Source organism: Anguilla anguilla, chromosome 5, assembly GCF_013347855.1.
Source record: "Anguilla anguilla isolate fAngAng1 chromosome 5, fAngAng1.pri, whole genome shotgun sequence".
NCBI classification, from domain to species: Eukaryota; Metazoa; Chordata; class Actinopteri; order Anguilliformes; family Anguillidae; genus Anguilla; species Anguilla anguilla.
The window spans coordinates 16932824-16949138 of NC_049205.1; the positions used below are offsets into that span (position 1 = coordinate 16932824).

The following is a 16315-nucleotide window of genomic DNA, read 5'->3' on the forward strand; positions in this document are numbered from 1 at the left end:
TGGCTGCTGGTTATTTACTCATCCGAAGCAGGAACTCAGCCCCACTCAGCCCCTAGAGGAACCCAAACCTGTCTCTGTAGCTCTGCCACTGCTACAGGCCTAAAGAGGAACAAAAAGCCTGGTGGATTTACACCCACAGGGGCTGCAGCAGCAGTGGTTCAATATAAACCAGTGCACAAAACTACTATTCCCATAATACCATGCGCATACACAGTATAACCTCAGAGATTCAAACCTCAGAGGTTTGACTGTATCATTCATAAAGCTAAAACGAAAAAAATAAGAAGCTACTGCTATATTTTTTAAAGATACCACAATGAAAGTATAATGTATTCCAATTAGTCTATTTAAAATATAAAATGTCAGTATTCTGATCAACACTTGCAAGAAAAATATATTGGCATTTATTGAAAATATATTGTCATACATGGAATGATACAAATAATTTAAATATTTGGACTCACTCAAGACATATTTTCCGATACGTGCCAATATATTGTCAGTTTTATTTAGTAAAACACTCTGTGGATTATATTAAGGCATGTCCCACTGAGACAAGTGGAAATAATCTTTAAGTTTAAATATATAAATTTTTTATTATTCACTACATTTTTCAGTACACATTACAGCTTTTTATTATAAAAATAAGTCAATGTTGTCTTGATATCCTGCTAAATAACTGAATACTAAACATTATCAAACATATCATCCATCGTCAGAAAAATGTCAAACAAGAATGCCAAAATATTTGCCCTCCATATATGGAAAAATAAATTTGCATAAGCAGACCTCTACTCCCGATCTGTTCTTATCTGAGTTTCTACTCAGATAAAAACAGGTTAGGCTATGTCATCATCAAAACCCGTGTTCCTGGAGCTACCGTCCTCTGCAGCCCTGATGCGCGCTGCACATTCACGGCTGTGACATCACACAAGACACGAGCGTCTGTACGAGTAACGGATTCCGCTGTAACGATGAATAAATGATAAACGAGGAAGTCTGCACTTCCCCCGGTCGAACGTGTACAGAATCCACAGTCAAACAGAACACAAAGGCATGTGGGTAACACACAGCCTCGCGGTTCCGGCTTCTGATTGGGGAATGATAAGGATGGTTACCCAATGACGGTCTTTCTCTGCTGGGTTCATCGCATTTGATGTACCTTACAGTGCCATGTCACGTGATGCATAAGAGTATTTGTTGTCATCTCACTTGGGTGTGTTTGTGTGAGCCAGGCCAGGGTAGGGTGTGTGCAAATGTGTGCCTCTGTGTGTGTGTGTGCGTGTATGTGTGCGCATGTGCGTGTGTGTGTGTGTGTGTGTGTGCGTGTGCGTGTGCGTGTGTGTGTGTGTGAGTGCGTATGTCTGCTTGTTTGAGTTTGCTTTGAGAGGGTGGGATAAGAGGGGAAACCAGCCTCAGGCCAGTGATGAACTTCAGTACGGGGGGGGAGGTGTATTTATGTTCAGTGCAGGCATGTGTGTGTAGGTGTGCGAGTGTTATCACGTGGGTTTTGTGGAGACCGGATGATATTTTGGGAAGGCCCCTCCGGACTGGAGCGCTGCACTAGCGGGGCGGAGGGGAGAGTCCCGCCCCTCATTAGAGCAGCGGCGCTATCGCTCCCGTCCTGCGTCCAACGCCTCCGGGGCCGCTAACAGCCGACAGCGTCTCCGCCGTCCCCTCCGTGGGGACCTGAGGTTCTCATCCTTGCGTTTTTAATGTGCGCGGAGAAACGAGAAGAGAGAGAGAGAGAGAGCGAGAGAGAGAGAGAGAGAGAGCGAGAGAGAGCGAGAACCAGAGCGAGAGAGAGCGAGAAGGAGAGCGAGAGAGAGAGAGAGAGCGAGAGAGAGCGAGAACGAGAGCGAGAGAGAGAGAGCACGCCAGAGAGACCGGGAGCGAAAGAGAGAGAAAGCAGCGAATGAGCTCTGTGTCACACCAAAATCACACCCGAGAATGGCGTAGAAAAAAGGTAGAAGGCCGCCTCTTCTGCTAACATATCTATCTGCCCTCATTCTAATCAGTCTTCCTACTTCCTGTATGTCTGGAAATGAACAGGTCAAGCCCCAGGCAAAGTCTCTGTTCTCAACCTTTAATCTACCTGATCAAATATACCTATAAATATATAACATCTTGAGAAAAGAGATCAATCCTGTTCTTCTCCTGCCACAGACTTCAAGACAGTAATCTCTGTTTCCACCTTCACATCTCTTTTGTGCCGTCTCCATCCATCTCTCTCTCCCTCTATCTCTCTACTGCTCTCTTTTAATCATCCCCACTCTCCTTCTCATCCCCCCTTCCCCTGTCCCCCGCAGCCTCCCTCCCCCACGTCGGCCCCCTTCTCTGTCCCACGGAGCAGGGGCTCAGCTGGTTCAGTTCTGTACCCATTAGTGACCCCGCACCCTCTCTGCCCCCACTGGCCTCCTCTCAGCCAGTCAGCTCCATCACCGTGGCTTTCGCTGAATGGAGAGGCAATGCTCTCTCAGTGAATGAGCCTTAAACGGCCATTACCCTCGATGAGAGAGGGCACAGCCAGGAAACGCACCCTCCTCTGGAAAGGTAGGCGCTCTCAGTCCCTTCCCTCAGTCACCAGGTGCAATTAGAGCAGGGTACCGTTACTACCACCTGCAGTTTAAAGTTATGGCTAGGCCATGCCCCTTCCACTCAATCAGTGAGTTATACATGCCCCCTTGCCCTGGTCAGAGACATAGAGCTAGAACACGCCCCTTTCCCTGCATCAGTGAGTTATACACGCCCCCTTGCCCTGGTCAGAGACATAGAGCTAGGACACGCCTCTTCCCTTCCATTAGTGAGGTAAAACTAAGACACGCCCCTTCCTTCGGTCAGAGAGGTTACAGCAAGGGCACGCCTCAACCCCAGGCCAGATAACACCAACTGCCCACACCTCAATCCTCCAGTCCAGTGTGAGTGTGCATATGTGTGTGTGTGTATGTGTATGTCCATGTGTATGTACGTGTGTATCAGTCAGAAGGAAGTGTCAGTGGTCTATCAGTTCTTGAGCAGTTTGTTTTGTTCCATTCAACCCCTCCCGCCCCAAACAGTCCTGCTGTAAATTGCCATTCAGAGGGATGATGTCACACTAAAAGCCCAATCAATCTCCACTCTGTTTCTCTGGATCACCACTCCATGGCAGTGATGCCCCAGACAGGGACACCAGCTACAATCTACAATCTAATGTCTCAAAAAACCCAGCCTTTACAACCTCATAATATCTCCTCCAATGAGAATCAAGCCCAGCTTCTACAGTCTCCTCCAATGAGAAACAAGCCCAGCTTCTACAGTCTCCTCCAATGAGAATCAAACCCAGCTTCTACAGTCTCCTCCAATGAAAAACAAGCCCAGTTTCTACAGTCTCCTCCAATGAAAAACAAGCCCAGCTTCTACAGTCTCCTCCAATGAAAAACAAGCCCAGCTTCTACAGTCTCCTCCAATGAAAAACAAGCCCAGCTTCTACAGTCGCCTCCAATGAGAAAAAAGCCCAGCTTCTACAGTCTCCTCCAATGAGAATCAAACCCAGCTTCTACAGTATCCTCCAATGAAAAACAAGCCCAGTTTCTACAGTCTCCTCCAATGAAAAACAAGCCCAGCTTCTATAGTCTCCTCCAATGAGAAAAAAGCCCAGCTTCTACAGTCTCCTCCAATGAGAATCAAACCCAGCTTCTACAGTATCCTCCAATGAAAAACAAGCACAGCTTCTACAGCCCCCAGTCCCTACAGATAACACCAATCTTGTTTAACAACATAACAAATGCATTCATTCTGTATTTCAGTCTCATATTCTGCTGCGCCTGAAAATGTATATGAGAACATTTCCTTGATATGTGTCATATTTTCTTATGAAAATAAGAAAGAGTGTTATAACTGGAGGTAGCAGACAGCCAAGGAAATTAATCTTATTTTAATCTATTTTTTAATGCAGAGGAGGTGTGTTTCAGTGGCTCTCTTAAACATAAATGTACCCTGGAACAGAAGAATCAATCTTGCCACTCAGAGAGATGATCATGTGATAAGTTACAGTACCCAGGCCAGACAAAGCCCCACCCCTCACAGAAAAACACATCCCAGCCGGAGCCAAAGCTGCCGCCTATAATCTTCAATAAGCAATGCCCCACCCCCTCCTCCTCAAGGGTGACATAGTCTAGATCTGCTTTCTGCATAGTCCAGCTTGCATGACCCCCTCAAACGCACACACACACACACACACACACACACACCAGTATGAAACCGTCTCATCCTTCTAGTTATGCCTGCCAGTCTGTGTGGACTATATCTTGTGCACTCTTTGACCACCCACCCACCCCCCTCCCCGCATTAAGATCAGACCAGCTCAGATGCTAATGAGCCAGCAGCCGAGATTATTACAGCAAATGGGCATCAATTACGCGTGGAAGGTGCAATTAGCATTATTCATGAGGCACCCACCCCCCCCCCCCCCCCCAACACCCCACCCCAACCCACCCACCAAATCATGGAGCAGGAGAACAGACTGAGACCAGAAACTTGTAAGTCTGTGGGGGGGCGTGGGCGAGGGGATTTTGAGAGAGACGGCGAAGACGCTAGATGCGCAGGGGTCCTATGCTAATCGCTGTTTTTGGAGCCAGCTGTGGGATTCTCTCTCCAGACACACTGTGTGCAGCTGCCACGGTTACAGGAGTCAGGGACAGCCAGCGAGGCGTGGAGGGACAGCACCAAAGCAGAGTGACCAGAGTGTGTGTGTGTGCGCGCGCGTGCGTGTGTGTGAGTGTGTGTGTGTGAGTGTGTGTGTGTGTGCGCGCGCGCGTGTGTGTGTGTGTGTGAGAGAGAGAGCGTGTGTGTGTGTGTGCGTGTGTGTGTGTGAGAGAGAGCGTGTGTGTGTGTGCGTGTGTGTGTGTGTGTGTGTGTGTGGGAGCCCAGGATGTTCGGCAGCCATGCATGACAGACCATTTGGCCGAGCAACAAAAGCCCTGACACAGCTCTGACACACCGCTACTGCGGCACATTCGCCGCGCGGCTCGAACCCGACCGCCGAGGTCACAAACAAACCGAGGGAGGGGGAGGACGCGTCTGGGCACCGACACTTTCATCGTGACCCGAGCGTGTTTACACAGAAAAGCCACCGGACTGGCATTTCTCTTTGCCAAGTGATTAAAAATAGTGCTTGCAAAGGAAGTAAGCTAACGGGAGAGGGACTTTTGGAGGGAAATCAGGGCAATTTGAGATCAGAAGACCGCACAACAGATGCCACAGAGGCCCGCTCAAGGCAACTGGAATACCTGCCCCTCTATATGTGGAACAATTCACAATTAAACCAACTGTGCTGCCGGCCATGCCCCAGAGGAACAACAGTGACTCAGCAACCCGTAAAACAATAAGACATTTCTCTGTGTTACTCGAGTCTTCTCCGTTCCCCCTCTCCCCAGTAAACTTACCCCCTCCCCTGCAGTTTGGGGTATGAACACCCAGCTGTAAGATGTGCACATCTAAACCAGCTGGGCTCATTCTAAACCAGAGTTGGTCAAAATCAAGTGGTCTGTTACCGAAGGCTCCCCTTTCGTCAATTTTGATTTTCTTTACTTGGTCAAGGAAATAGATTTCACAGCAATGCTTGTTTTTTTTGTTCGTTATTATTATTATTATTATTTTGTGAGGCGGACAGGGATGGGGTGAGGGTATCTTAATGGGGTTGAGGGTATCTGAAACGGAACGTCCCAACAGGACGGCCACCTGAGACACCCAGCTAACACCAAACGTTCTCGCGATGTTACTGGAATGTTCTGTCAGCGTTATAACATTGCCTCTACACTGCAGCCACACGGTTAAATCTCTCTCCCTTAAACCTCGATCTTGCGTCCCGCGTTTGTTTGCGTCCCGCAAGTCCGTTGCGTGGAGACGCAGGAGCGCATGCCCCCCCCCCCACAGCGAGGGTGCGCATACTTTCTGGCGCACTCCCGCGAAACCGGTCTTCAGTTGCGTGGCTTATTTTCCCGTTTCCTTGTTTATCCTTTCCTCCCCTCCTCCTGCCCTCTCACGCCCGTCCCCCCGTAGCCGTGTCCTACATTCCCACACGCCAGAACGCCCGTCCGACCTGCCTGCGAAACTTCACGCGTCCATCATTCAGCATCGTTTCCCCAGACTCTGCGACACCCCTCCCCACCCCCACCCTCCCCCCCAAAGAGAGGGCTACGCTCATCTAAAAACCCACCGTTACCGCAGTCTACCCCAAATCATCAAACACTGCAGATTCCCCACCTCTCCTTCACACTCCACAAAACCAACAGAACTTTAAACCGCTCACCCCTACCCCGGGGTTCCACCCCACAGGCCCGCGTTCATTTCTGGATTTCAGACAGACGTCTGCTCATAATTATTTCATAAAGCAAATAATTTATGTGATCTGACATGTTGTTATTGATAAACTCATGAAAGGCAGCTGAAAACAGTTTTCGTGTACCATTATGAAGCATTTGGACTGTGCTATAACCTAGCGTACAAGCGAACCAGCATTGGTGTATACAGTTAATTACCCCCCAGGGCTGGAATTGTCCAATGTTTCCCTACATACTTCCATGCAGACCAGTAAAAAACTCTTAGCCTTGACGTTGCATTTTCTATGTCTAGCTTTAGTTCATGTTATTGTTAGTCAGTCATTATGTCATTATGTCGATTGTAACCTGCCCTGGGATTGCAGATGGTATATCAATTGGGAACATTTATGTTAAACACTGCATATGGTCCCTGACAAATAAATTAATAAATAGAATAACCCCCGCAAAAAACAGAAACAGGAAACCCAAAACCATCTATAATCAAACAGACTAACGCAGCACAAACCCATTAACCCACAGCCCAGTGCGTACGTTAGACTTCACCCCCGTCAGTGGGGAGGGGGGCTTCATGGTTTAACAGCCAAAACATCGGGACCATCTGTGAACAGGAATAAACCCAGCACCTCACAAACTGCCATTAACCCACAGCCCCCTGCTGATGTGGATTAACAACAGGCCGGACATAGCACGGAATCACTGCACTGGCACACTGGCAGACAGAAAGAGGGAGCGAGGGACAGAGAGAGCGAAAGAGGGAAGGAGAGAGAGGGATGGTGAGGGAGAGGGAGAAAGACAGGGAGAGAGAGAGGGAGGGAAATGGAGAAAGAGAGAGAACGAGAGAGGGAGGGAGAGACAAGGGGAGGGAGAGAGAGAGAGAGAGAGAAGGAGCAAGGTCATCGCACCAGGGATGCCGCCAGAGACCCCAAATTTTCAAAACCAGCCGTCTCACAATGGATTTCCTTCGTTAGCTTCACAGCTCACTCCCCAAGGCTAACGATTATTACCAGTATGAATATAAAAACACGCACACAGACACACACACTCACGCACACACACAGCACGCGCTCGCACACACACATTCCCACACAGCCTCAGACACCGATCAGATGTCCCAACACAAATCCTCGCAATTTGATAAATAAAATAAATAACCACACACACACACGTAATAGAGAAAAGCTGCAAACTAAACAGAATGGATAATCCAGGCGTGGAAGCAGAGAAGAAGCCGTAGACTCATTGCGCTCAGACAGGTCCACAGCAGTAATAAGGCCTTCGTAGGAAATGCTTATTTTTCCCCTAAGAGCGGGGTTATATTACATAGACCCTTTGGGAAAAAGCCAACAGGCTGCACACAAGGAGAAATGGAATCATGTCGGGGATGAGGGCAAGACACTGGAAATTGGGGGGAAGGGGGAGGGGGAGGGGGGGGTTTAAATTAGCTTTTTGCTCCTGCTCTAAATATAAAGCCTCATATTTATGAGCAGCGCTAGTCAGACAGGTAAGGGCTTAAGATGTTGACATGGCGAGCACACTTAGCCACAGAAGGAGGTGCAACAGAAGAGACAGTCATCCCTCAGAGAGAGAGAGAGAGAGAGAGAGAGAGACGAGCACGGCGGAGCATTAGGGATGGGGCGGAGGAGGCTGGAATCAGCGGCATAAAAACTTTCAGCGAGCAGAGCTATCTCTGTCCCCATGAATTATAGATGCAGCCGAAGCAATCCGAGAGCACTCATCGAGGAGGGTGTGTGTGGGTGCGCACGTGCGTGAGTGTGTGTGTGTGTGTGTGTGTGTGTGTGTGTGTCTGGAGGTCCACAGTACTGAACCACAGTCAACTGCTTCTCAGAGAAAATGTGTGGTACATTCATTCAACTCAGAGATGGTAGGAACCTCCAGAAGCCAAATGCTTTCCAATGGTTTTGTTGACAAATAATAATAATAAGAGCACAGCTGGACCAGACAGCAAGGGACGCTCTTTAATAAACAGCACCCGAACAGCTAAACAAACCAGATCAAAAGCTGTGAGGAAAGATGTCATTTCCTGCCTCCTGCACCTGTACACTTGTACACTCCCAGTGTTCAGGATATGCCCCAAAGAGGACAGTCCCCCCCATAGGCCAGAGCAGGATTTCTGCAATGGCATTTATCCACACATGGATTAAATGGTATAGCCCCCCACCCCTCTACCCGTGCCTGGATCCAAACAGGAAGTGTCCAGCTTTCGAAATAATTTTTATTCATTTTCAAATGCATCGGTCCACAGCTTGCGGTTTCAAATGGACGATGCAACAGCTGGCGAGAATGTCGACCGTTTCTGCATTATCTGAAGGGGAAATGGAGCCCCACGTACCAAAACAAGGATCCGTTTCCCCATTTTTCTGCCCATTCCTTTTCAGTAAACCTAGACGGGAGAAGTTTATTATGCAGGGCTACGAGAGAACATGTGCGCAGAGGACACTGCAATGATTTATTTCCCCATCGCGCACTAAGATGAAAAGATAAAGAAGGGAGAGAATTTCAGGAAACCATGGTGCATGCCCAAAGAGCGCATGTAATGAGCACACCTTCTCCATCTCTCCCCCTTTCCTTCTTTCCCTCTCAATCTATCCCCCTCTCTTTTCCCAGGACCGCAGGGGACCCAGCCTCATTATCCATGCTGCTCACTTCCCTGGCCTGCGCCGGGGTGCTAGAAACCAATTGCAGACCCCTTACCTCATCCTATCCCCATAGTTCCCCGACCCCCCATGCACGCCGCTCCACGCGTGAGGTAACTCCAGCGGTCCAAATTAAAATTCACACCCCCCCCCTTCCCCCTCACATCCCGCCCCATCTTCTCCCATTTAACGAGTCTCAACCCCTCTGCTGATTTCAAATTATCTAAGAATACCCAAACAGACCATGTTTCGCCCATAGGTGTGACAGTTAAGCGAGAATGCCCCATTTTGGTTCTGATTCAGTAAAACACAGGGACGAGCCCGGGGAAGGGGGGGGGGGGGGGTGAAAGGCGTACAATAGGCCCAGCCCTGTCCTCACGGAGTCCCAGAGCGGCCAGCTCCCCAGGAGGGCCGCCTGACACACTACCAAAACATCTCAGACAAAGCAAGACCACCGTCAGAACAAGACAAACAACTCCACACCGCCCGAGACAGAAGGAGATGAGTAACTCGGCTCTATGTTGGACTGAACTAGATCAGCACCTCCCTTCCGTTTCAAACAAAACAATATGCGAAACTGCTGTGCTGCGTTTTAAGGGAACAAGACGAACATCTCCACTCTCTGTCAGAGAGAAGATGAACAGCTGAGCGCCTACACTCCAAGTCACACAGAGCAAGGACGGGGCCCAGTAGTGATCCTCAGAAGGGACAAGGCTAGCAGCGACAGGTCAGCACAGAATGACTGACAACTCAGTGCTCACACCTGAAGTACACTGACCTCAAAGCCTCTACAAACAACCGCACGGTCAGGCTCAATATGTCCGCTCTGCCACGCCCGTCAGCCATGCTGTCCCGAGCAGCCACTTGCAATTCTGCATGTAAAGCCTTTAAACCAGATGCTTAGGCCCATATCTTACATTATATCATTACTTTAAAAGCCAAGTTACATTTTAAACAGATAGTTACCTCTTATCCAACACCACTGACATTCCAAACATTCCAGCCATATTATTACCATTCAATCTATTGTTCGTAGTATGAACTACAGACAAAGTTTCAAAAAAGATTTTAGTAAAAATTGCAGGGAAGTTGGTTCATGTCTTTCCAGACAGTTTATTTAGTTATACATGCATCGTCTGCCATAATAGTGTGAATTAGTTCCCAAGAATAGGCCATCCTGGCTTGTCTAGTTCATTGGGTTTATGAGTAGAGCGCTTTATGTAACACAATATTATGCGTGACAATCAAATTACTGAATGCCTACACAGGTCAGCAAAAGCAGCTATGATCAGCTAATTAACCAAAAATAGCATGAACTAAACTAATCATGTTTTGTAATGAATAAAGCCTGCCTAATTAAGAAGTAAGCTGAGGCTTTTGTTTTCTTTTAATCCACCATATCCCCAACTGAGAACAATAGTTCACTGTTTTTTTACTATTTTTTTCACCAGATTAACATTACCCAAAGCATTACACAAACAATTAAACAAAACAAAGAACAAAACAGAACAAACTTTTAAGAGTGCTTGTGACACATTTCCATAGAGTATACTACATATAATATTAAGTATAATTAAGTTTTCTTCAGCCACAATGAGACAGTGGGGAGGCGGGCAGAGAGAACAAGACAGAAAAATAGAGAAAGAGAGGGAGAGCGGTAGGGAGGGAGAGGGAAGGAGAAGGGGAGAGAGGCTCAGTGCATTCTGGGAGAAATGGGTGAGGCCCAGGCATGCTCCACGTCATGGGCAAGATTAAAGATAGGTGCCCAGCTCTGAGCTCCATCGCTCCCCAGTACGGCTGTCGGCCTCTGCATTCCTGAGGGCTGGCGGCGAGCCGAGGCAGGCTGCTCACCGCAGCAGGGCAGGGCCAAAAGCACTGATCTAGGATCAGTCCTCAAAACCCAAACCCCTTACCCACAGCAGCTCCACGCCAGTCGCCGCTGATTCCAGTCCCACAAATGTGGTGCCATTGCCAGACTCAGCATAGCAGCATAGCCACTGAATATTTCCTCAACCTCACACTTCCCTCAACCAAAGCCCTTCCTTCACCCTCAAACCTCTCCTCCCTTACCCACTCAAAACCACTCCTCTCCACTGTTTGCCTTACATTTTTGCTGCCTCCCCTTGTCTTAAAGCACTTTTAAATCTCTCAATCCATCTCTGCTCATTACTGAAGTCCCTCCTCAGCCCTGGGCCCTGCTAGTCCTACAGAGAAGAGCCCAGAACGTACAGCTGTGCTCTGCCTCCCCCTACCTCCACACCCTGGGCCTGACCTCCAGACACAGCTGCCCTTATCGCTTGTTTACCTCGCGCTCTAGAACTTTCTTCATTCCACTGGTCTTCTCTTCAGCTGCCGCAACAGGAAACAAGCCTGTCTCTCCATCTCCCTCTCGCTTTCTGTCACTCTTTTCAGTTCAATTTCATTTCTGTTCTAATATGTTTTATTTGGCATGACCACATGTGGGAATACAATTGCCAAAGTAATAATTTTTTTTTGCTTTCCCTCTCATTCAAGTCACATGTTTCTTCCCCACATCCCCACTACCGCTCTCTCAAAGTTTGACAGTCAAATTCAGAATCTCCACTCCAGAGTGTCAGGTAGGGTGGTGGGAACCACAGGACAAAAGGAACAGACAGGTTCAAAAATGTCCACTATTTGACCCTTCCCCTTAACCTGCCAACTCATACAGACAACCCACACAAATTGACTGCCTATCACCCCCCCAGAGGCCTCACCTCTCTTCTGAATGATGATTCTCAGCAGCGGATTGGCCGAAGAGAGGGCCTTGTTGTAGTTGTCATCATTGTTGATGGGCAGCAGGTCACCGTGGATGTCAGCATAACCGAGCAGCACATCCACGCCCGGTATCCTGTGGATCGACTGGAGCAGCTGGTAGAACTCCTGGAACCCACTGGTGCCGGAGCGCTTCAGGGCAAACCTCCGGTACTCTGCTTCAAACTGCAACACAACACAAAGAAGGTCAGGGTATGGAAAGACCTGAAAATCAACACACAGCACGTCAAGCTAGATTAAGGCTCCTTATCTGTTTTCCATCAGGCCAGATGGAGGCTTGGAGCCGACGGTGCCAGTAAGTTTGACGCCAGTAGGTCACTGGGCAGCACGTAATGACATGTTTAGGAAACTGGGTTTGCAGTTCACAGGTCACAGGTCACAGGTATAATTCGAAGTGGAGCATTGCCATTGTACCTTTCACCAAGCTATTTAGGTTGAATTGCTTCAGTAAATATCCATTGAATGTAAAAAAAAAATAAGTTGCTTTGTATTAAATCACCTGTTAAATGAAATGGTACTCCCTTGAATATTGGCTTTGCCCTCACAAACAGCAACGAGCTGCATTAGCAGATAATTTTTCAACTTCCTTTGAGGATTAAAAAGCTGTTGTTGTGAAGGGGAGGTTATTGCGTTAATGTTTCACTTAAATGGACATGTCAGATACATTTTAAGCCTGCCACCCCAGATAAGAGCACCTACTGTGCAAATAATTATTATACTACCAAGGTGAGAAGCTAAGTATCACACTCCAAAAGGCTGCAGTTACTGAGCTGCAGTTCTCAGATCTGAAGTCTAGCTCACAGCCAGCAGGGCTTGGCTTTCTTTTTCTCTTTTTGTTTACCATTGACAATTTCTCTCTCAAGCTGCATTCCAACGCCTGCACAGGCCCAAAACAGAAACTGACCTCTGGGCCGAAGCCTGAAGAGAACTGGCAAAGGCGTGCACGAAACATACCACACAAAAATGTGCAAGCCCATCGCTTCCCTTTACAGATGTCTACTGTCGGGTTATTTTTAGCACCTGTCTCTCAGCTTTACACATCTTTCACATCCTCCGAGAGATTAAACGACCAATCAAAAGGCAGCACGTTGGTGGGGAGGGGGTCGAAGGTCAGAGGGGGCGGGGAGATTTGGTCGCACAGGATGAACCGAGGACAACAGCGCACGCCGCGAAACAGTAGCCCAAGAGGGGCTCCAGGTGGACATCTCACCGAGTGTGACCTGAGACTGAGTCCAGTTCCGCTGGTCGCTATCCGGCCTCAGCACTAGCGGAAGGCGTGAACACAGAACCCGTTGGGGCGGTGACTGCGGCCCAGTGCTGCGTGGGTTCTGAGGCGTGACGAGCATCCGTCTCTCCCCCCCCAGAGTAGAAAAAAAGGAGTGCCTAATAACGCCATTTCCACTCGCTCTCTTAATCCCTCTGCCTTGCAAATGTGATTCACGAGGTGCACCGCAGTGCCTTACAGCACATCCATTACTTCCCACTCTTTCATTACAGGAGATGTTTTTATAGCAATCCTGGACCCACTATCTATCTATCTATCTATTTCTCTCTTTCTGTCTTCCCCCTCCCGCTTAATAATTTTCCCCAAAATGTTTGTTTTTCTCCTTCTCTCCTTCTCTCATCTCTCCTTCTGTCTCCTCTTTCCTCTAGCTATTTCTCTCCATCTCTGTCTTCATTCTTCTACCCAACTTATTGTTTTTTTTGCCCATCTTCTCCAGATTTGTTCCCACTCTTCTGCCCTCATCTCTTGTTCTCTCCTCTGATCTCCCTCTCTCCGTCCTGCTGCCCCTCTCCTCCTCTCAATCCTTCTCTGGTCTGGTCTACCCAGCCTGCCCTCCTGCCCCGCAGTAGCGTCCATTAGCAGGAACTGGACTACGGTTTCAGCTTTCATATTGACAGGGGAAGTCTTCCGAGAGGCAGATGCTAGCCTATATTATTCCTGTCTCACTGTTCTGCTCTGTAAAGGTTGTGCAACAAATCTGGAGACAATGCGTGCAAATTATCAGAAAAGATAGCGTCTTACAACACACCCCACCTCCAAGACAGACACATGAAAAATAGCCCAATAAATACTTTGCTGTAAGCTTCTGTTCCATCATCATGCCCTTTATTGTCTTTCTGGGCTCTGAATCAAAGGTGTGCAGTTACCAAAAACCTGGAACTGATTAACCTACAGTAGCTCTACGACTCGAGTGAAAGCAATTAATGAATGGGATCTGACATTATTAGTGGCTTCCTAAGCGTGTTAGTGCATATGTTAATAAGTGCATGAGATAGTATAACACAGGTATGATACTGAAGGTGCTAAACTCTAAGCCATATATGGAGTATGCCCCTGCCAACCCATAGCTTGGCAGGAGGATTATCTGGCATCAAAAAATTATATTAACCTGTTTGTCACATTATTATTTTTTTAGGTTTTCCTGTGCATTTTTTTTTTTTTTTTGCATGTTCGGCTTTCTTGTTTTTCTGTAGTTTTGTGGGCTTGGTGATTCAGTGTCCACCCTGGCCCTAAGAGGTTGCGGGTTCCATTCCCGGCCAAGTCACACCAAAGACTTACACACTCAGTTTCTACTTGGCACTCAGCATTAAAAGAGACCAACTGGGTACTGACATATACAGCCCTCTCGTGCCACATAAGTCAAGATGAGATCCTAGCCTAGGAATGAAAGCTCCATAGGAGTGAGCAACAAAAAAAAAACCTTGGTCAAATGAACCACAGCTATAGCACTGAGAAATATAGCCACTTCAGAAACAACAATGGACATTACTGGGATACTTTGTTAGTTTTTTCATATGCAGCCCAACAAAAATCACTCAAAAATGGAAAAATAATGATAGTCCCTTTACTGCCAGCAATCAACAAGCCTGAAAGACAAACTCCTAAGCTCCTGTTAGCAGATTTTTTAAAAACTTTATGGCAAAACCATGGTGCCCAGAAAAACACAGATGTGTGGGCAGCAGAAGGGAATTCCCTGGAAATGAGCAGTTAGAAGTCTACCAAGTAAGAAGTCTAGAATTGATTCATTTTAGGCGGTTAGCTGGCTAGCTGACACAGCTGCAGTCTAGATGCTGCTAGCACGTTATGAAGCCAGCTGGCTAACAAATTAGCTAGCAGGTCTCAAGCAGGTACATGAGAATTATGCCCACTTCATCCATTCTGTAAAGTAACACTCTAGCCTACCCACTTCTCTAAATTCAGTGAAAAAGGAGATGAACAACAGATGTGCTGTATGACAAAAAAATTGGCTACTATGGGAATGCTATGCTTAAAATTATCATTACAGTCTTAGCAAAGATCATGTTCTTACTTATCGTTATCACTCTCAAATGTGACTGGGGTGTCATTATATTTTATGTATTATTTTACAGTATTTTTAATTGCAATATTAGCTTTCATTTTACAGTATGTGATAACGAAGAACAAATTTGCAGCCTGCAAAATTAGCTACACTCCATTCCTATAAAAATATATAAATACATGTTCTGAAATGTCTCATAAGTATTTCTAATATCTAAAATTATAGATCATTGACCCTTTGAGTACCTGCTTGTAATTATTCTGGGTTCGGATAAAGCAGAGGCAGAGCCAGAAGGCTGAGAGGGAGCCGCTCCATGAAATATTGAGCCCAACATGCTTTATTTAGGACCTCTCTTGTGTCCTGGAAGGGCCTGAACTGTGGAACTGGCTGATTCAGTGATGCCTACCAACAAGCAAGAGGATATTCCTGCTCCACTAACAAGATGCTTACACAACTCACCCCAAACTACCCCTGCAGGAGACTGCAAACAGTACAAACACAATAACCCATATAATCCCCCAGATTCCAGCCCAGGTAACCCCTAACAGCACATCCCAAACAGTATCCATACACTCAACCCAAATAACCCCACTTACTCAAATACCACAGCTCCATCCTCAGCCCAAACCAGGTGCAATCCATACCTTAACACCAAAGCATACCTCATGAACACTTATCGCCAAGCCAGAGAAACACCTACACCGATCTCCCGAACTACTCATAACCTCAATCCTCCAAATGACGTCTAACTCCAACCAAGAAAATGACACCCGACCCTAACTCAAACAAGCGCACGGGGGTATGAGGAGTGTTCCCAGAATCCCTGACTCAGCTCAGCCCCAAAACAACGTCTGACCAGTCACACGTGACCTCCAGTGTGACGGAGGGAAACCCGCGCACAATCAGCGCAGTGCCTGTTTCTGTAGGAGAGAGGAAGACCGTGAGCAGGAACAGCGTTAGCATCGTCTCCGAGCATGTCACTCTTTCTCCCGCCTTCCTTTCTTATGCATTCCTTGTTTGCGCTACGGAATCACAGACATCCAACACAGAGACAGAGACTGATAAAGAAAGGGGGAGAGACAGGGAGAGAGAAATAAGGGAGCTGGGACGTGAGAGGGGGATAAGACAAGAATAGACAGAGAGGGATGCAGAATGAGAAGAGTAGAGGGAGGGGCAGAGGAAGGAAGAAGGAGATACAGGCTGGCGGACGGTTTGCGTTTCAAGGCACCGTGACGCAAAGCTC

General features: G+C 47.5%; 1 protein-coding gene across 2 annotated transcripts in view; it reads right to left on the bottom strand.

Moving 5' to 3' along the window:
- The window catches only part of pard6a (par-6 family cell polarity regulator alpha), a 42676-nt gene that overhangs the window by 23787 nt on the left and 2574 nt on the right, over window positions 1–16315 (bottom strand). For both annotated transcript variants that reach the window (XM_035419861.1, XM_035419860.1), the window contains exon 2: window positions 11710–11932. In XM_035419861.1, coding sequence (XP_035275752.1) covers window positions 11710–11932 — 223 coding nt within the window. The remainder of the gene's footprint in view (window positions 1–11709; window positions 11933–16315) is intronic.